General features: G+C 39.2%; 1 protein-coding gene across 8 annotated transcripts in view; it reads right to left on the reverse strand.

Annotated features, from left to right (window-relative positions):
* Positions 1–22,223, reverse strand: part of PDE5A (phosphodiesterase 5A) — a 105,587-nt gene that overhangs the window by 27,396 nt on the left and 55,968 nt on the right. For 4 of the 8 annotated variants that reach the window (XM_030946938.1, XM_030946937.1, XM_030946940.1 and 1 more), the window contains 5 exons: positions 9,719–10,301; positions 8,933–9,022; positions 2,659–2,730; positions 1,495–1,584; positions 203–340 (listed from right to left, as the gene is read on the reverse strand). In XM_030946938.1, the coding sequence (XP_030802798.1) occupies positions 203–340; positions 1,495–1,584; positions 2,659–2,730; positions 8,933–9,022; positions 9,719–10,301 (973 nt within the window). Of the gene's footprint in view, positions 1–202; positions 341–1,494; positions 1,585–2,658; positions 2,731–8,932; positions 9,023–9,718; positions 10,302–19,261; positions 20,479–21,350; positions 21,694–21,720; positions 21,859–22,223 lie in introns of those variants that run through there. The other 4 variants (XM_030946942.1, XM_030946943.1, XM_030946941.1 and 1 more) reach the window with 4 other exon arrangements.

A 22,223-nucleotide genomic window follows, 5' to 3' on the forward strand; every position in this document is an offset into this window, starting at 1 on the left:
TGTGCCAAATTGATATGTCAGAACAGAAATTCTATAATTACACAAAAGCCAGAACCTCTCATGTCAACACCCAACCTGAGCAGATGCCACAAAACAAAAGATAGAAAATGAAATGACAAAAGAACATAGGAGAATGGAGGGAAGCCAACCCCACTCCCAGGGAATAAACACTTCTGCCTTCAGACAGAATAAACGTACTCACTGGACAATCTTCATCCACTATGAAGATGGTACACCTCTGCACCTGCATGAAGGATATTATAGTGGCTGCTATCTTCTTCAGGATCACCTCCAAAGACTGCTGCTCTTCAAAAATCAGGCTGGCAAGGTCAAGAAGCACCTGAAGAAAAAAGGTCATTTGTGAGGGTTTTATGCAATAATTGTTGTTACTGATATCTTTAAGTCTTCTCCTCTTCCCTGAATCAGGGAAGCCAGTGTTTATGTCTGTGACCAGAAATAAGTTTTGGCTCTCACAGATTTCAAGGTAACAGTCAGTATTAGCCAGTTTGACACTTTTTATGGAAGAATTAAATAGCACTATAAGCTGTCTGATGTTTTCAGTCAGAGAAGCAGAATAGATTTAGGCATTAATAGGTCAAATGAAACCTGTGAAATCCAGACAACAATTACTTGCCCTTAGGAAACCTATTTTCCTGTGGCTCATGTGTGCATTCTCAAACCACTGAGTTTTTAAGACTTCTGAACACAGTTGTTCTTGGTTGTAATTCTAACAGATCCTAATTAACTTACTTGGTGAAAACATCATTTAGATACAGTCTGCTGTTTTTCAAAGCTGCTGTTGAAAGATTTAGCTGCTCATATATGCTCATATTTTTTTTCCTCACAAGAAACATGAAAGCATTTAATAAACTGTCCAAATTTGTACCAATTTACAGACACTGATAGTTGGAAACTCAGACCTACTAGGAAAATTTTAAAAGAACTGCTGTCTAGTCTTTTCTCTGAAACATTATCACATAATACAGGGCAAGCATATTCACCCATAAAGGCCACAGCATTAATAACCCATCAAAACCAAGCTGGCAGCAAAGTAGAGCTATAGTAATCAGAAGGAAATTCAGTTTTCCATTTGATCATTACTGAAAATATGCTTAGTGACTGTTATACTAAAGGAACAGCCTGTATGCCCTCTGCTATTCTACAGGGATATTCCTGCCTGTAATTTCTGGAGTCTGACACCTCTGGTTGTTTAATACATATGATGAACCACCGGATAACTGCAGGTAATATCAAGTGTATTAACATGGAATGAATTTTCTGACATCTGGCTCTACCTGCTTCCCCTAGACAGGCCATTTCTCACAGCCCAGGCCGGAATGCACCCAGCCTCTTCCCAGTGCAGCCCAGGAGAGCTTAATCAGAGCCACAGAGCAGCCAAGGAATAGCTACCACATCACAAACAGGAAGAGGAGGTGCTGATTACTTGCAAACCCTCTTGATTTCTGTATCCCTGGACAAACCTGCTGGCCGTACCTGATTGCGCCTGTTCTCGAGCAGAGACGTCTCGTACAACTGAGCGTTGTGAAGAACAATTCCACAAAATGCCAAATATGCTGCAAAATCCTGGAGACAAATGAACATCCACATCTCACAGAGATAATGTCCCACAGCATTTGAACTCTATTCAAAGATAAGCTACTGCAACGTTTTGTTTGCACTCTGAAGTATTAATTGATATTTTTGTTGGTTTTGGCAACCACACGTTCAGGATCTGGGTTTTTTTCAGCTACTCATAATTTCTTATTTCCTCAAGAATTCCTTCTCCTTCTATTCAGCTAAAATCTGAAGATCATTATCTTGATACAAGTAGGGTTCATCTGAAAAGCAGCTTCAAGGAAAAAATAATTGTGCAGCAATACATATTTTAGATAGAAAAACTGGCCACAGACAACCAGCCTCTCTGAGGGAATTCAGTCTCTTGGGAAGTGGAAATAAAGATTTGCTAACATAGCAAACCCACAGGTTTTTCCTCATTCAGGATGGGATTAATTCCGATATCCTACAAATACTCAGTGTGTATTGTATTTTAAAGAGGAAGTTTTCAAAGAGAAAGGATGAATTCTGATTATTTTATTGCTGGTTGTTAAGTCAACTTCTTCAGCCTGGGTTTTGCCCTGCCAATCTGAACATGAAGTCTGGAAAGTTTTGGAAAGCAACCCACTGGGAGAATTAGGAATCCATTCTATTGTCTGCTCTCCTGATTCTCTCACATATTCATAATTTATCTGAGGCTTTTTCTTTTCCTGCAAATGCTATACTGACAAGTGACATGGTATTTAAAAGAGAATCACTCCACAAATGCTGTTGTTCAAATTGTGTTTCTTGGGCTTGCCACGGGATTTAGAACCAAGTAATTAAAAATGATGTCCATTGAAATTTATTAAAATGTTTTACAACGCATTTCAGTCGAGTAAGCCTGTGTTTCAGAGATATATGACATGGTGATCCAGAAATTAAATTATTTCACAGCCACATTTCTCATGGCCTCGTAAAGAAAAATGTTTGCAGTACTTCCAGGAACGTTCACATTCTCACAGATGTTTAATTTTAAATAACTTAAAAATTTCTGAGTAGCAGGAAAATTAAAAACATATCCTTCCCCCTTCCCCTATGAAAAAAAACATGCAGCTTTAATACCTTTTCATCTTGTTCGGTGAAAGTGCCGCCAATTCCAGATTTCTTGTTGATTGCTTGAGCCACACCAACAACCTAGCATATTAAAAAGGGAGAAATCAGCTAATTTTAGGGATCTATCACTGGATTCCATTTCCAGGCATATTTATGTAAGATAATGAATGATCATTGCAGGTATTCACTTGGTTCACTATTGAATCAAACTGTTAGATAATAAATGCGTCTCTATCATGCAGAAACACTTCCTAGATTACAGGAATTGAAGACCTTAGCCTTTCCCTAATATTCTGCATTTTCATTCCTTTTGAGACAAAGTATTATTAATCTGACAAAGTATAATGCAAAGCTTTTAGATATTTTCAGATTTTTAGCATGATTACAACAACTGATAGAAAAAGCTGCAAAGAACTTCTTTTGTTTGAAGTGTAATTAGTGTAAAACCAATGCAAAATGCTAATGAATTTTTTAATCTGGCTTTTTTAGGATATACACTATCAAAGGAAAGCTGTGTGGTCAGCATGTTTAAAAAGTTGTATTTAACCATTCATGGTAAAGCTGTAACTGCTAAACTGATGGAAGACACGTGGTTTTATTTTTGTAATGGAAAAGAAGACAATTTACAATCTCTCAGTCCAGCATTCCCCAAATTCTGATGCTGTAAGTAAGGGCATTGTTCTTTAACATGAATCACTGCCAACTGTGGGCTCAAAAATGTCTGTCTGAATAAAGTTCAACTGTCAGCTCCATTCCATACAACCACATTTTTCCCACAGTCAACCTCTTCCTTCAGTGAGGAATATTTCTCATCCAGTGGACTTCCTTTCTGTAATAACAGCGTACCACCAGCCTGTATGCTCCTCTGGCAGACTTTGAATGGAAGTTATTGTGCTTTTATGTTCACCTACATGTGCAGAGGTTAATGCTTAAACCTCTTCTCATGCTACTGTCTCTCCTGGGTGCTGATTAATTTTTTTTTTACAGTTTTGATCCAGCATGAGCTAAGACAACTTGAACAAGGCCAGAGGCTTTTCATCCAAAAAGGTGAGTACTTTCATGTTGATTGTTTAAATACATCCCCTCCATGAAAGGAAAGTCTGCAGTGCTTAAAAAAAAAAGCTATAAGAAAACAGTAAAAGGACCATATTAATACAGAAAAACAAAAAGGCTCTTTAGGTTCCTTTCATTAGCATTCCAGGCCAGCTATTCCAAGAGCAATGGTCAGTTTTAGATCTTTGATAAGGTCTTCCAATAAAGGATTTTAACTGAAGGGGGATTATGTAACAAGGAGAATAAACCTGCTAAAATTCATATTGTCTTGATTAGGATGAAAATTTTGTGCATATGCAAACCTTCCTCTTTTTAGTTTCAGCTGTTTCAGCTGTGGCATTCTAAGCTTCCAGACAACCGTGTTGTGCCCATTTCTTTTTCATACAAAATGAACAGTTTTAAAAATTAAACTGGCCCAAATTCTGGCTTCATTTATGTCAGTTAAAATTTCAGTGCACTTTTCAGAATTCCATAGAATATGGTGCAGAGACAGTAATGAGAAAAACTTCAGTGGGGCATTTTTTAGCCATTGGAGTCTTGCCTGCAACGAGGTAATTAGGAGAAGATGTAGGAAACTCGAGAGGATCTGCTCCTGTTACTAAAGTAATTATGTAATTAGGACAAAAGTCAATCATGTGGTAGCATTTGGGGCCATGGAGAACATATGCCTGCATTTTAGAGAATTCTACACACAGTATGAAACCCAAATCCTCATTTTTAAAACTTATTCTAAACAAATCACAAATAATAGGCCAAATCTGATCTCCAGCTGGGAGTTAGGATTGCACCAGCAGAAAAACTGAATCAAAGGTGATCACATGCTCTCAGCTCAGCTAGACAGGGAACTAAAAAAGCTTAAGATATTACTCTGGACTGAAGAAAACCAAGGCTAAGGGAAAGACTGAAGTCATTAGGATCTGCTTATGCTTTGGCACCTGTGAGTTCATGGCCTAATCACTGAAGTGAGCAGTGTACTGTGGGTGCTACAAGCTCCTTTTCCTGAGCTTTCCCTCCAGTTTGGACTAGACAAGTGGGGTTATAGAACACAGTCTATCTAGAAGACTCCTGTGTTCCCAACAAGAGCCTTCTTCCAGGTTTGCTTTATTGAAAGAGCATAAATGGTGAGCAGAAGGAAATTCCCCTTGGATCAGAAACCAAATACTTTGCTCTTTTCCATTCAGATCACATAATACAGACATAGACCACAAAGACAAAAAGTAATTTTGATGATGGACTTGTTCTCTTACCTTCTGTTCCAAAGAAGAACAAACCTTCCAGCAACTGCTGATTCAATACCCACATGTTTTACCACCTCTGAACACAGCTTTCCTGATTCTATTCTTGATGGTAACACAGGTGATCTTCCAGTGCTCTACTTGTTCTCTAACCTGTCTTTTCTAGCTGTGCTACTTTTCCAATTTAATAAAACCTGATCCACATTACAATGAGAGATTTCTTCTAATTATCAGATAACTTCATTTTTACTGTTTTTTTGCAATAGCTGAGTCCTGCCTCTAAAAGTAGAAGGCTACCTTGAGTGCCCAGTAGGTGACAACTGATGGCTTTAATGCTGATGGCTGTGCTCTGGATTTTATATGGATGGTTTCATGCTGCAGTATTTTGCACATTAAAATTACAGGCCTAACTCTGTGAAAGCTGTTCCAGCTCTAAAGGCAGCTGGTGCCTTTTTCAGTTGGTTCTTACTTAAGCTGACTTCTGATGTAATTAATAATGCTTCTTAAGGAGATATATTTTTTATTTACTTTGCTGGCACATGAAGGAAAGTTACATTAAAGCCAAAGAACGGTAACAGAAATGGGAATCCTGACATTTTTGGTAAGAGAAGATACTCACTACAGAAGACAAAGTAGTGTTGACTTTACTTTGCTGTCCTGGTCTTGTAGAGGTTGGATTCAAGCTTATAAAATTATCCTGCAGTGACAGAACTGTATTTACAGACTTCCATTTTTTATCAACAAAAATTTCACATCCCTTTCTATTGTTCATGCCAGCAGCAGCCCCCATGCTTTGCAGCAGTCTAGCTACTATAATGTATGTCTCAGCATAAGCTGAAAATCCATCCAAGAAGCAAATTACTGATCTCCCTAATCCTGTAGCAAGACTGCTTCTGGAATTGAGTTTGTTTAAAGTCAGTTTGGCTAGACCCACTCTATCCTACAATGATTGGGATGTGCTATCTGAAGGGCTTTCTGAGGGAGAAGATGACTTAGCTGGCTAAAGGTGACATACCCAGTCCCATTTTGCACCATAAAACTCAACAGGGGATTTTCAAAGGCTGCTGTAAGTAGTTGAACCCCTGATTTGTTGGGAAGAGCTCCCCAGTGAGAGGAGATAGGGCCCAGTAAACAACAAACCAAACAACTGAGTCAACATTGCTAGGAAAAAACCCCAACATTTCCCTAGACAATTACTAGGAAATTCAGTCTTACATGCTCACAGCCTGAGAGAGATGTCTCAGTTAATTCAGCTAAAATCTCCATATGAGAAAATCCTACCAAATTTTAGTAGAAATTAAACTGAGATTGCCTTTGATGAAAATTACTATGCCCAGCTCAAAGAAAAAAAAAAAAGAAAAAAGAAAAGCAGCATTAACAGAAAATTGTGTCACTCCTGGAGATGTTGTATGGTAGCTGTATGGTGGCTCTGTACTTCAGAAACCATCCCTTCTCCAGGTATCCCAAACCTGCTGGAAAGCTCCACAAGTTGGTCTAAGCTGAGGAATGGAGTAAGGATGTCTATTCCCTATCCAATCCTGTCAAAATGACTGTTTGTTTACAAGTGTCTACAAAACCGTATCAAAGGTAAATTCCTCTTACTGCACTGCAATGTGTCTCATTGTTACTAATTCCTGGGTCCTTTCCATGAGCTCTTCTGTGAATCAAATTGTTTTCATTTATGGAATTTCTTACTAGCTGTTATTTTTAAATGAGACTTTGGTTTCTCACATGCCTCGTGGAAATATAGGCAAATGTGAAAAACATCTACTGGAAAAATCTCTGTACTTCAGCAGGCCCAGAGGATTTAGTAATCAGCATGAGATTTTCCTCCTCTCAATTACTGACTCTTTTGTTTTAAAAAAATAGCACTAATACTAAACAAACAAGCAGAAAGCCCCAGTTGCTCCTGTTTCTCAGTATTTATTTTTGGATGTCTTCCAGAATCATCTTTTAACTGTGATTGCTGACATCCTGGGCTAAGGCAGCATTCACAAGCCTCAATGTTTCTTAGAGGGGCTTTGGGAATTTTTAAATTTTATCTATTTATTATTTTAAAAGGGAGGAACCAATGTTCTGGTTTTGTTGTTTGGGGGATTTTTAAACAGAAAAAGCAGCAGGATGCAAATGGAAAATTAAGGACTGATTCACTGACTCCAATATCTCTCCAAAAACATGTCAGTCATTTGTTACAGTGAGAATGAGAAAAACCTTCTGGTAGAGACTGTAGAACTCTGAAAAAAATTAGTAACTGCCATCCTTTCCTGTGCGAAACCTTACAGTTTAACACCTTCAAATTATTGCTTGTGAATATAAGACTCCTCAAACTTCAGGTTGGCTGAACTTGTCAAAATAAACAAATTCCCGCTTCATTTCTGCTTGCTGATGCACTCAGGAGGAGGAAGCTGGCCGAAGACACGGCCCATTGCAGGTTTATTCAGCCCTTCAGTCATGGTGGACTGGACAAACAGACTGCAGCTCTCATTCCTTCCTCACCCACCACCAGCACCTGGTGAGAACTGAGCACTTCCACACTCCCCAGCCAGCAGGGCTTTGTAGCTCATTTCTGTACCCAGTTCTGTGGGGCATGCCATCTTTTTCCATTTGACAAAAAGAAAATGGCATGGCTTGGGTGAAATTGGAAGCCTTGCATCAGCCTGACATGGACCACTGATCCCTGACAGTTCTTCACATGGCATCTGCTTTGTTCATCTCCTGGCGCAGGGCCAGCTGTGACTGCTGCCAGGTGGAAAGAGGAAGACTTTTAAGCAGGAATGGGAGGAGGAAAGGATCGAGTGCTGTCCTTGGAAGAATGGAACAAAATAATTTAAGCTGTAATTTGCAGTATGTGAAGAAAGGAAATACTGGCTGATCATCTGGGTTGGCTAGAGTAAGATTCAATAAACAAATTAATGCAGGAGTTTAATAAATTTACTTAATTAAAAAAAAAGTTCAATGCAGTAGAGGTCAAGGTGACACTCTAGAAGAGGAGTGAAAAATGGAAGAGCAGAAAAAAGGTATGATGTCTTCAAATCAATCTTGGCAACATTTCTTTTTGGGAGCTTGAGCTTTCTGGAAGCTATGAACCCTCTGAAAAATAAATAAATTCCAGGAGAGAAAAATCTCCATTTCAAAGCTCTGACACAGTGTGTGGAGAGCCTTATATTTTATGAGTATTCTAGAACTGACTAAAGGCCACTACAGTCAGGATCAAAGAAAATCCAACCAGACTTTCCTTACTCCCAAAGAGTGCATCTTCTCTTTTCCCCATTCATTGGCTTTCATGGACTTCACTGAATTCACTCTTCAAATACTCAGGGCAAGAAGGTGTTGTTAGGCCATAGGAAAAATTCTTCCTACTGCAATAGGATGAGACAGGATGAGAGAGCTCCCATGAGATGCAGCATGGAGAGGAAATATGGGCAAGAGTTCAGTGAGCAGATTGACATTGTTTCAAATTAGGAGTGATTTAAGTTATGACTTGAGGATGACTTAATCACATTGACACTGTGTGTTTTTCAATGCCTGATGTCAGGCTCTTAGCTCATAGGTAATAAATTAGGAACCATGTTAAGAGTGTAAAGATAATCAGGTTTTTAGAAAATGATAAAACCCAGTTTGTGCCTCTGAATTAAGCGATATAGATACAAGCTAAGCTGAAGTACAGTAACTTAATCACAATTTGAGATAGACCAGTAAGTGTGCAGAGAACTTTAATGCTGACAGATACTGAGTACAGGAAGAAGGAACAGCACTTCTGGAGTTAAATATATATATTCTACTGCTGCATTTGGGATTAAACTCTTCCTGACAGTTGCCTTTGGCTTACATTACTCAACTAGATAAGATAAAATTACAGTCTAAACCAACATAAGCAGTCTTGCTAAAAAAAAAAAAGATGGCTGGAAGATGATGACTGCCAGCTAATGAAAGTTTAAAGCATCACCATGACTGGAAACAGTATTACATGAAGTGATTCCAAGATTGCAACTTACCTCTTCCCTGTGATTCTTTATTGGCATACAGAGAATGCTCTGAGTCTTATACCCTGTGATCTGGTCAACTTCTGCATTGAATCTTGGATCCTGATACAAGAAAAAATGCTCTTTTAGACTACTAGCTTAAAGACCAGTTCTTTTTCTTCCTTGGTTTATGAATTAAGAAAAGTTTAATATTTTATTTGACTGTCACCCAGGATAACAAAGGTTCCATTAGCAGCCAATAGTTATATAAAGTTGTTCCTATCAGTGTGGTAACAACAGAAAAGCATTTGTGTGGAACATGAGTGCCAATAGATTAAGACTGTTGCTATAAACAACAAAAAACTCAAGCCCTAGGAGAAGCCTTGTTTTTGAGCCTAGACCGTCATTATAATAAATACGCTCATGGATTAACCATCCCTAGTTTACCTTTTATCATCAAGAAGAAATTACAGTAATACACTAAAAGATCTGTGCCCACAGAAGAACAGTTTCATAAACGTGGTTCATGGTTTCGTTTTTATCAGACATTGCTTGTTTCATTTATTCACCTCAGTATTAAAAACTGAATAATCACCTCAATAGAACTCTGATTTCTTTAGTCCTAGCTTCGTGTCTCTGTGTGCACATGTATCTATAATACATGTATTATAACCAAAACCAGTGTCAAGTTTGCATCTTGACCACTTTAAGTCAATACAGCACCCAATACAGGCACTAAAATGGCAATATTCCAGCGGCTGATGATGTGGCAGCTTCTACTGTTTCAAGAATTGCTGAAGACCAATTTCCTTGGCTTACCTCATAGGCATTCTTGATGTTGAGAGGCTGCCCTATGGCTGCCACGTGACCCACAATGCCCTTGTTCCACTCCAGGCGAATGCAGTTGTTGGAAGCTTCTTCCAGGGTGGATCCTTCTGCCACATCAAAGAGCCTGCTCACGAGGAACTTCTCGTTGGAGCTGTCCTCACACACCAGGAACAGGGAGTAGCGATCGGCTGCGATCAGCTCGTGGATGTGTAGGAAGATCTTATGGCAAAGAGCTGTGACATCTAAGTGACTAGAAATATCTTTCACAAGTTCTAATAGTCTGGAGCACTGATCCCCTGCACTGGTCTCAATCCTTGGAGATTGCAGAGGCATCTGTTCCTTCTTGTCAGAGCCAGAGAGGAAGCTCACTGCTCCTACTGAGTCCTTGACAAAAATAGGCCTTAAGGGTCTGTCAAATTCAGAAGCGGAGATTTTCCTCGCTGGTGTCCCGGAGTTGGTGGTCTCGGCACTGGCAGGCTGGTGACAGGCACAGGCTTCGCTCTGGGACTTGTTTCCCTCCTTGCAGACTGGGATGGTGTGAACTCTCTCAGCAAACCATGCATTAACCATTTCTCTGTCAAACAAAACCAAAAATACAGCAAATGACGTGAATTGAAAATCCTCCAGCACATATTGGAAGCTAGCACTGTGAGAGGATAAGTAAACCTTTTCACACAGAGGATACTGATGCACCTTTAGGCTCCTCTACATCAATATTCTCCAATTTTATGCAGCACTTAGCCCAGATTAAGCAGTAACATTTTCTGCCCCGTAAAAAAGAAGCTATTTTTGCCTAGAGGAAATACCAGAATAGGGCAGAGAGCAACCACTTTTGCTGTGGCTTTCAGAATACAGATTAGAAGTTTGCACCATCATTTTGTGCCTGAAATGTTCCAGTCTTTTCCATTCCTATGATTTGGATTTCTGTATAAGATATATATATATATATTCATTTCAAGACAGAACTTTCTGGTTTTAACCTCTAAAAAGAATTTTGAACTTTAATTCTCTCAGTCAATCACCTGCAGTGCTTCCTATTTTTCTGTTGCAATATACTGTTTTTAAAGTTAACTTCCCTGCCCTCCAAGTTAATAAAAAAATACTGGTTTGACTCAAAGCATAGAAGTTTTGCTTAAAAAGCATCAAAGAAACATGATTATTACCAATTCAACCCCCTTCAAAATAAGAACAGACTATTCTCATGCATCTCTCCAATTTCCTTTCCTTGCAGATGACACTCATTGTCTAACTCAACCCCAAATACTGAATAACCCTAAAACTGTATTTTTAAGTGTTCACCACCAATCAAAAAATGCCATGCATTTCTAGTATTTAACTGTGCTTCTCAAATTAACTTAGTACTAGAAAGCCAACACTAAAAATGTCCTCACTAAATACAGCATATCATAACATGAGTCTACTTTTTTATCACAATATCATTTTCTCATCCAACATCTGAGGGGTTTTACTTTCAGACTTTTTTTTTTTTGTTTGGTTGGGGTTTTTTTTAAATACAGAGCTTTTTATTTTATTTGTTCAGTGTCAAGGATTCCTCACAGCAAATGCCCTACTCTCAGAAGAAATGGGTTTTCGCTGTATTACGTAACACATGAGCCGAGGAACAGCAAAAATCCTATTAACAAGTCTGATCTTTTGGAAACCTTTCATGGTGGTCATGTTTTAAATTTGGGATATTTTTTATTTGCTCAGCAGACCACAGGAATTTGGAGAGTGAAGCTGAATGAAGCCATGGAAGTGTTTCAGGTTAGTCAGCTGCTGATCAGTTACACACATCAGTGTACATTACATATGAAAAGCACTGTACAATAGTCTTATTTTCCTTAGAGCACACCTTTATCTTTGCTGTAAGATGCAATACTGCAAGCACAATTAGCCTTTAACTCACAGCAAAGTGATCAATTAAAATCTAAAGTCCAACAATATTATTTGTAATAGCAAGCCATCCACAAAACTGAACTCATTTGATTTCTGTTAGGACGGCTTGAAAGAGTTTCTTCCATCACCATTTGGAGACCTCAACTGTAGGAAAAAAAATGCTATAAAAAATGGAAAAACCAGAAAAATGCTATAAAAAAATTGAATTATTAAAAACCAATGATCCTTCTTTATTAAAGCAGTGATACCTATTTTTTGTGCAGTAACCTCATGCAAGTGTTTCTTGCAGTGAAGCAAAGAACAACTAATATATCATCAGAAATTTGACTTCAACAGTATTACTTTCCATTACTTAAACAGGATAAACATTAAATATGGGAACTGTGACCATTCATTGCTGCAATGCATAATATGATTTGCACAGGACAGTGTCACATGTGCAAAAGTTGTTTCACTAAGAGTCAAAATAAGAAGCTAGCATTTGGTTACACTTACAATTTTCATTTATTAGACTGAATGTGAAAGACTAAACATTTTCAATTAAAATGACCAAAAATATCCTTAAGGAAATTAAAAAGCTAAAGATACCAAAATCTGTATGTAAATACAGTACAACCTCTAAAATCAGTGCTGCTAACTCTTGTTAGCAAGTGCATTATATGTGGGCCCTTTTTGTTTTACTCTGATCACCTCAAAATAAAAAATAACCTGGAAATTTTAGCTTCTCCAAAATAAAACTATCATCCAGCACTAGTGCTGTAGAAAGGAACTTGCAAATGCCAGCTGGAGGCATTTAAACCTCAGACAGAAGTATGTAGGTATAGAAAATTGATAAAGAAGATTGCTGACTTGACCCAGATTCACTTGTGTGCTGACTTCCCTTCTGAGCACTGCGGACTGGCATTAATGGAAGGTAAGATTGAAAAGTAGCAGTAATGACATAGTACCAGATGGAGGGGGTTCTCCAATAACTGATGAGGCTCAGAAGCTGTGTAATTGAAAATGTACGTGTTTGAAGGCATGTTTGGAAATGAACCTGAGCTGTTGTTGGGCAACTGCAATTTGCAGAGCCATCTGATTCACTGCCTACTTACTCCTGAGGAACGGAGAATATAAAAAGCTATCCTTTTCACTTCTCCTGATGTACACTGAATTTACATACACTGATGTGTTGATAGAAGATGCAAGGCAGAGAAAGAATCCGTTACCCTTCATGCATAAAGAAAAAACTACAGCAGAAATTTCATTTATCAGTAGAAACCTGTCATTTTGTTTATTCTGCAGTGTTGTGTTACGATTTCCCCAGGCCTTAATGGTGTAGCAATAGCAATCAGCAAGAACAATGTACTCTGAATGCTAATACCTGTTCTCAAACTGTGGCCGTGACATCATTAATTTTTTACCCTCTTGCCTTTTTACTGTGTAAAATAACCTCTATTTCTTATGGAAGTAATTGAGGGATGTGGAACACAGCTGTAAAACCTTTCACATGAAAGGAATTATGTTTAACAAGAACTGAACTACTTGTTGGGTATCAGCACTGTTTATGAAGCACTTAAACATTGAACAGAACTGTATGTGGAGCTGCATAATTATGAGTAACATATTCATGTCCTTTGATATCTCTTGGGTGATGGTTCAATAATTTGCCAACATAGTGCATGATTCTCAGAAAGCTCTTTAGATTAACACCAACAACAAATCTTTAACTAAACCGGTTAAAGCATGGCTTTCAACCTCAAGGCCTTTTAAGCATTTTACTTTGGGCAACAGGAAAGCCATTCAAATTCAACTGGAAAAAGAACAGTGTTCAGTGACCTTTACCTAATGCCTCTTCTAACAAGGAAACTATTTAGCTCCTTTTACTCACCCAATTACACACACGGGTGGAAGAACCAGCATTTTGCATGAGCTGACGTATTCTAACTCTATTAAAAACTGCTCGGTGTCTTGACATGCGTCCGCTTGTTGACACTCAGTCCTATTTAACAATGCATGACAAGAAGGGTATTATGGCTAACACTAGTACTCTTACAGCACAGAATTAGCTCAGCAGATATCCGACTCCGGACACGTCCTGAACCACAAGTGAGGCTCCTGGAAATTAGCAGCAAGTGCCATGTACAATTAAGATGTCATTTGAAAGGACTGCAGGAAGAAACCAACACTTACTATTCATAGGAACAGTCTTCAGTAAGCATTGCCATTGTCAAGAGCTGATTGTAAGGACAAGACCCTGGCTGTAGTTTAGAGGTTGCAGGAGCAGATACTGATCCGCAGTGATCCATGCAGACACAAACTCAGTGCAGTGTCTCTATCCCACCATGGCAATCACTGTGAGTTGGAGAGCTATAGGATCCATATCCCTCACGACTGGGATGCATCCTTTACTGCACTATGAGCCTTTGATATGAACCTTCACTCAAGAAAGACGTAATTTATCCCAGAGCTCATGCACAGGAATAGTAGAATATGAAGATACCATTTTTTAGTCATTCCTATCAGCCAAATCCAATCTTCCCTCTATAAAACATGACAGTAGTGACTGCTGAATTTGGCTGGTGACTTCATCAGTAGATTACAAAACTGGAGAGGAATTTGGAAGTGATAGTGCTAAGAAGGGGATAAAAATGCAATGGCAGGCAAAACATTGAAGAAAAAAAGAAAAAAGATGGTGTGATCCTCTCCTCTCTGTCACTGCTTATATACAAGAACAAGTAATCTACAGTACATGAGACCTTGTGAGCTTCAGAAGAATTAAGACTTTGGCCCCGATTTGTTAAATGCTGCACAGATAGACCTGTCCCTAGAGCAGGAATTTTTCAGTATTAATAGGCAATAAAACTAAAAATTCAATGGTTGAGAAAACACAGATGCAAGGAAGCAACATGTCTTGAGCCAGGTCATGCAGGAAGGCACGTGTGGACCTGAAGAGAACTCGGCTGTATTTCCTGTGCCATATGCATCAAACCATACTGACACAACACTAATCACTATGCTACTCATACACCGGGAATATTAAATAATTTATTGTACCCATCTCTGCTTCATTGTGATCATCTTCCAGGTACACAGCAGACTTCTCAAAAACAACCAAAAAACAACAACCCAACCCAGTGAAGATGTTTAACAGCCAGGCTGCAATTGTCTTGCTTACATTTAGCCTATGTAAGAACACACCAATGTGACCATTCAGCACAACTGCTTGGCACCTTTGGAGGAAATGTGCAAAAAACAGAATGCAAAGGTAACACTGAGATGCAACAACAGTAAAAACTGCGCGTTACTTACCTTGCACAAAGAACATGTAACACTTGCAGTTCCATAACAGAACACAGTGATAAGTAGTTTTCAGCGAAACAGCAAATAATTCCCTGTTTTCCCTGTTGCTCACAAACCACTCATATATACAATGTATGATGTTTTAGTAGTTGTGTGGACTGTTCTGCTAATTTTTCATTCAAAGTAGCAGTTATTGGTAACACTTCAGGAGAGGGATTACAAACTTGCCTACTAGAAAATGCCAGCTTTCAAGTGTCTGAATTCCTGTAGCCTAATCCTGACAGTGCTGAAATGAATAATATTTCAAGCTAAACTTCATAACTGTTATCAATTGTCTTCCATAAAATAACCACTAGATGTCTTCAAATTTCTCTCCAGCATCTTGACATAATTTAGACACAGAAATCATTTAAAGCATTAGCAAAAACTCCAAAACTAGTCAGTTTTAGCAAAGGAGTTTGAAATACAAAGCTACTTGGATATTATACTTGCCTTCCCATTTTCTTTCTAGTATTTCCTATTTCACAATCACATTCTACATGGTTTTGTCTCTTTTCTAGCAATGGAAAGATTTAAAGAAATTGTATAAGGCCTCGTTAGATGACAACAGCAAACAGACTGTAAACTGACTGTAAAAGGAGTGTTTTCAAACTGACTAAAAGAGTAGATTAACAAAACACTAGATGTTTTTCCTTAAACTCTTCCCAATTACAGTTAGTGGAGGTGCCGTTTCTCACAGTGGTAGGCAAGCAGTTCTGGAATATGAAATACAACAGTGCCAGTTTTTTAGCACAACTCGGTCAAATATATTAGCATACATTTAGCTTTAAACATTTCAATTGGCACAAATTACTTCTGTTTGAATACAGTTCTTAATTTAGAACATTAATGCTTGATTCAAACCATGCTCATGAGAGACCGAAATAACTTTTTAGAATGATGAAATTTTCATCTTGTCTGAATGCTCATTTTTAAAAAAATAGAAGGCAGAGATTTCTTTATTACTTGTAGCAAAAGTATTCAAATTGGAAAACTAACACTGACAGGCTATTCTTGGTTATTTTCAAGGTTTTCTTTAATAACCTAACTTCAAGCTTCACTTGTTACAAGAAAGCTTTCTTCCACAGAAGAGACTTTCTACTTGCACTATAAAGAAAGACAGAATAAATCCTCAGGGATTAAAGTTAAAATTCTAAAACCTGACCTTTATTTGTCCTCCCTATGTTTCCTTCTTGTTCCCAGCCCATGAAAAACCAAAAAAATAACAATAACTAGGTACTGAATGGTTTTGTTGGGAAAGCAGTAGGACAATACCAGTAATTTCAGTGAAAAATTGATTAAGAGGTAAGTTCACATGTGCTTGGAGACCTCACGTAAATCTTCAGCACGACTTAATTTCCACCTGAATTCCTCAACCGGAGTTTAAGTATGACTGAAGTGCAGAGGCTCTGGGATGGCTCTCTCTGCTGGGGCGAGTGCACATAATGCACAAATAAGTGGGAAAATACATATCTTTTACGAAGCAAATGTACTTTATGGTGATATTTTCAATGCCAAATCCAATGTGAAATTATACTCATTGTGTAGGGCTTCTTTTCTGGCAGTTTACAAACAGCTCCGTCTGTATTTAATGCCCTTTTAAAAATATAGTTTTCTTCAAGTCAATCATATAAATGAGGAAACATACATCAATTTATATAGAATGCTTTTTTTCCAGTAAGGAAAAGAAATACTTCTATACTGTGCTTTTATTAACTATATTTTTCCATGACAAAACCAAAACAATTTAAGAGTGAAAATGAAAGTAGGTAGTAGCATATTAGTTCACATCAATAATGTATTGCCTATATCCATCCTCTTTACATGAGGATTCTTCAGCAGATAGCCAATATAGAACCTACATGATCCTCTACAACTTAGAAATCAAAGAAAGTTGTTGAAATTTCTTGAGTGTCCTGCAGAGGATATCAAAAGATCAAAAGTACTGTAATATGGTAATAGTTAGCCTGAAACAGAAAGAGGCAAAAAGGGGATATTAACTGTCAGAGTGGTTTGCCCCATCTTATTTTCTACCCATACTCTGAGGCTTACCAGTGTATTTGAATTAATGTATTCTGCATACCCATTTGTTTCTTTATTGCATAGGGCAAGTGGAACTGAGTGAAAGCACATTCTCCTTGTAGCCACTCACAGTTTCTGCTGACTAGTTCATCACCATACCAAAGATTCTGTGTAGGAGTTCAATTTAGAGCTTTGGGGGAATTTAAGATGTAAATTGCTACTAAGTGGTTTCTTATCATTTCTCAAATGACAATTTCTTCAGTCTACAGTAATTGCTGTTTTAGAGATTGTTTCCAAAATATTCCAGCTTTCACCTCACTTTATTTCCAACAACAAATGCCAGAAGTAGTTAATCACATTTGCAACTTGATGAATACTGGTAACATTCCTCAGCTTCCTGAATGCTTTGTGAATCAGTAGTTAAAAATATTTTGGGAGCATCTTAAAGCTTTGCTGTTATCATGAAAGGCATAAGGAAGGATATTGATACATTATTTATAAGTGGGATAACTATGAACATCATTACACCAACAAGAAAACTTTCCAAGATTCACACAGAAATTGATTTTTTTTCCTGTACTTAGATCTCAGAAAAGCTTGGTAAACATCCAATAAAACCAAGTAAATGGGAGAAAATATTCTGACCCCTTGCATTAACACCACTTCTTCCTGTGGGTTTCAAGCTGTGGTCCCAAGAATCAGTGGGTCTGCAGCCCTTTCATTAATGCTTTACACTGGGTAACTTAGAAAAGGCAGTCCCCTTACGGCATATCCCAACTATCTGCACAGGATCCCGTGCCTCCACTGGAAAGCTACTGGGCTCCTTGAATCACGGAAGTTCAAAGCCCACTCTCTAATCACCATGCTCATGTTAGGAATACATATGGTTCATACCTGTGCATTTTTAGGATTATTACTTTTTTTGGTATGCAGCACCTTTTAAAGAAAAAACACACGCTACAGCACATTTCAGTGCAGAAAACATCCAATAGCTTTATCTTTCAAAATCAGAATTTTCACTCAATTAGAAAAAATAAGCACACATGCATTACCAATGCACAAAATGCATATGACACATAATATTTAGGAGATTCAACTTCAGATAGCTGGCTCAGACTGAAAGACATTTTTGAAAGCCCTCTAGACAGAGACTAGAAGGCAAATGTCCTGACTAATGTAGTACCGCAGGCAGCACATTAGAAATTGATTGTCCACCAGCCATCAAGAAGAAAAAAAAACGCCCCAAGCAACTGTGCTTGAGTTTTCTCCATATAATAAATGTAATTGATATATTCAAGTAATGCAATATCTGAATTTTAGCACAGTTTCCCAGTAAACACCAGTTCTGGAATCCTCAGTGAAGTACTGTGAAGTACCATCCTGTTAAGAACATTTATTTTTCCAAATACAACCCCACCTTAATTTGTAAATATTTCTCAAACCTGCTAATAAGCCAAGATGTATTTATAACAAAATAATCTTATTTCTACTGAAGGGCATATAGGATTTGGGTCAATAATTTGTCTTCAGCACACCATACATTTAGGGAATCAGATAAAATTCTGCCTGTAAGAATACAGTTACCTCCAGTTGAGAGGAGAAAATGTACTTTGGCTGTTTTGGCAGTCTGCTGCTTTTGAGAGCAAAGAGCACTAAGAATCACTCCCATATTTTTAAAACAGGGACAAACAGGAAGTCAGAAGTACAAAAATATTCCATAGCGGGTTGAAATAAGTGTGATGTTAGAGCATGGCAATGCATGTGTTGTTTTTTTAAAGGAATGTAAAAAGACAAAACTTCAGGAAGACAAAAAGGCAAATGAATTTAGCCATAAATGTGACCTAAAACCCAGCAGAAGATGCCTTTATATCACCTAGTTAGAACAACCATAGTTGCAGCAACAAAGCAGAATCACAATTACTTGAAAATGTTTCTGCTTCTGGGAAGCCAGAATATGATAAGCAATTCTAAAACTTTGGGAAGGGAAAAATAACAAGACACGGGGAAAAAGAAAAAAAAGCTTAAACTTCATAGGAGCAAGGCATTTAGAAACTCTTGACCCTTAGGTGTGCAGTACCAAACTCTCCAGCCAGAAGTTTTGTCAGGCAGCACAGCCTCACTGAGTGAACCAAATTCATCCCATCCCCAAGTGTGCCGGTGACACACTTCCCCTTTGTTGTGCTGCACTTTGATCATCTTGGAACAGCACCTCACAGATAACAGCTATTTATATTGCCTCCACATGCCACTCACCTCCCTGGTACAAAAGAAAGTAATAAATATCTGATTCCATACCTTCTTACTCATGGGATCCCAGTTCATTCACCTCCTCAGAGGAGGGAGGACTCCAAGCTATTCACCTGGATTACAAACTTGTAGGATTGCAGCCTCGCACTGCTCACGTGGAAGTCAATCACTGCAGTTTTATCGGACAATATCCATAAAGGCAGCCCAGCCTGGAAGGAGGCCGGGATGTGGCCTTCCTGAAGCCACTGCCAGCCTCGAGGCATTGCAGATCAAAATGCAAGGTGTGAGCCCTTGGAACGTGCTCATCTTCTGCAACACATCGGAGGGGAGAGAGGAGCACAGGTGCACACTTGTTAAGCCGACGACCTGCAGCCCTTCTCTCCAAGAAGCCAGCACATGGGCTGGGGAGCACAGGGATTCCAACAGTTGTCACTTTATGAACAAATTGTGAATAGAAAGAAACATCTTTTAAAGTGCCACCTTGCCAGAAAACACAATTTTTATTCAAACCACAACAATGGATACTAATATCAAACTGCCCTATGCAAACTGGATCAGGAGGCAACTACTCAGTTATATGAGATGATAACCCTAACCCCATACTTAAAAAAAATCACAAAGCATACATCTTCTAAGTATTGTTTAGACACTTAATTAAAACTTCTTTGTGTCTGGAAATTACCAACAGAACTACCATATAAAACACTGTGGGAATTAATTAATTGCAGAAAAATATATTAACTATTCAAACTCATTATAAAATTTCTAAATTAGGTTCTAATTCAAAGCTCATTAATGTGAGTGGAAACAGCTTGTATTACGCAGTCAAAAGTGATGGAGCAGGTGATCTTTTCCTATTCCTATGTAGAAATATTTGAGAAACAGATACAGAAACTATCTTTATCCATTAGCAATTGTGCCTCACAACATGCAGTGGAATATGCCTCCATGCTCTGCAAAACACCAGATTAACTAACTTCTTGGTCTCTTGCTTCCAGGACCTGTGAGAACTTTGGCATATTATGAAACAAAACAAAAAAAAAAGAGAAGCAGTAAATTATGATTAGAAAAGTGTTGAAACTAGTTCAGGGAACCCTGCTTTACTTGAGAGAACAAATATAATGTTAAGTAGCAAAACATTAACAGCATAGTCTTTGTTCAGTGTTTGCTGTGCTGCAAAGATTCAGCTAAAACAAAGCACAGTATTAGATGCTAGGATTTTCTTTCTCAAGCTCCAAATAACACTACCAAGTGCAACACTAAACCTCTTTAAAAAATACAGCTGTTCTTTCAAACCACTCAGCTCTACATGTTACCATCTTTGTATCAACAAACAGTGAAGTAATTTGTCATTTGTCTTTTTAAATACAAACTCATATATAACAGAGGTATTCCTTACTATAGATAGTTTTCTATTTATACAATAAGGACAAAGAACATTCCATGCAAGACAGCAGAGAAGAGAGTTTTGGGACAATTGCAATGTTTCCGTCATTTCAGAAACATCACAGAATTGTTGCCAAGCGAGGGCTCAAAAGTCCACAGTGTTTCTGCAAACCCCTTTCTAACTGCAGAGGCATTATCATCTCGGAGACTCACTGAATTGTATTGTATGAAGTACTGCCTCTTTCAGAACGGCACAAACACAAAACTGTGCTCAGAGTGGAAAAAAAAAAAGCTAACCCATCCTGCCCATGGGGAAAACAAATCTGACACAGTGGTTACTATTAATTAGCATTCCTATTTGTTCAATACTACATGCAGTTTCCAAAGGAAGTGTGATAGGCTGAACTAGGAAAACGCTACTTCTCAAAGCTGCTAGCACCCTATTTCCTGGGCAAACAAGCTGCCCTTCAGTGCCACACCATGCACTGGTGTTCTGGAGAGCAAACATAAAGGTTAACGACTTCCATCTATGCATCCTGAACCAATGTACATCCTTAAAAAAAAAACAACAACATTTAAAAGACATTTTAAATGTCATTTTAAAAGACTTTTTTTTCCCTGTTAAATGAACCTAAGAAAGCAGCAGCAGAAGAAAGGGGACTGCCTGACAGATGGTCACAAGCAAGCAGGTGACCCCTGAAGCTTTCTAGCTCTCTGCGAGTCAATTATTAATGGGGATTTCTCTTCTTACCGCCCCATCCCATGCAGAGAGGAGCAGCAGCAGCAAAACCTCATTCAGGATGCATCCATCCCCGCCAAGTGACTCAGGGACGAAGCAAATCAGCAGCAGCGAGCAGATGGTGCGAGCGGCTCGGGAGCGGGAGCGCAGCGAGCCCGCAGAGGCGCCGTGTCCGAGGAGCCAACCGCAGGACTTACTAACGCGAGCTCCCGCTAAGATATACCGTGGGAGTGCAGATCGCCCGGGCTCTGCATCCCTACGGCTTTGTTTATCGGAAAATATTCAAAATGGAAACCTGACTCCACTTCTAAAAATAGCCGAATTTACTCCAAATCAACTCGAAGTCCCGCTCTTGAAGTGTGTGACAACAGTGAGCAAATACCTCGTCTTATCTCCAAAAGGCAGCATGTCAAGTCAAGGGGGGGAAATGCCCAGACGAGCTCTTCAGGTCCTCAATATTGGGTTCTTCGCAAGAACCGGCACCGAGAAGGGGCGAGCGCGGAGCGGCCGCCCCCGAGCAGCGGCGGCACCCGCCGGCCCCGCGCCGCCCCCTGCCGGCAGCGCGCCCGCTCCCTGGGCAGCGTTCCCGCCCTCCCGGGCTGCACCCGCTCCCCGGGCAGCGATCTCTCCCTGCCCGCCGCCCTGCCCGGGCTGCACCCCCGCCTCCCTCCCAGGGGAAGGCGCAGTGTCCCAGAGGCGCTCTCCCCACTGGACGGGCTCCTGAGCCCCCTCCTCGGGCGGAGCTCCGGTCTCGAATACTCTGCGCTCGGCTCATGAGCGCTTAACCCGTGGCCCTCGCTCCGGGGGCCGCCGTTATGTCAAAAAAGGTGATGAACTCACAGGGTGACGGAGCCCTTGAAGAGCAGCCCTTTGTTTTGAGATGAC

Source organism: Camarhynchus parvulus, chromosome 4 (genome assembly GCF_901933205.1).
Source record: "Camarhynchus parvulus chromosome 4, STF_HiC, whole genome shotgun sequence".
Classification (NCBI taxonomy): domain Eukaryota; kingdom Metazoa; phylum Chordata; class Aves; order Passeriformes; family Thraupidae; genus Camarhynchus; species Camarhynchus parvulus.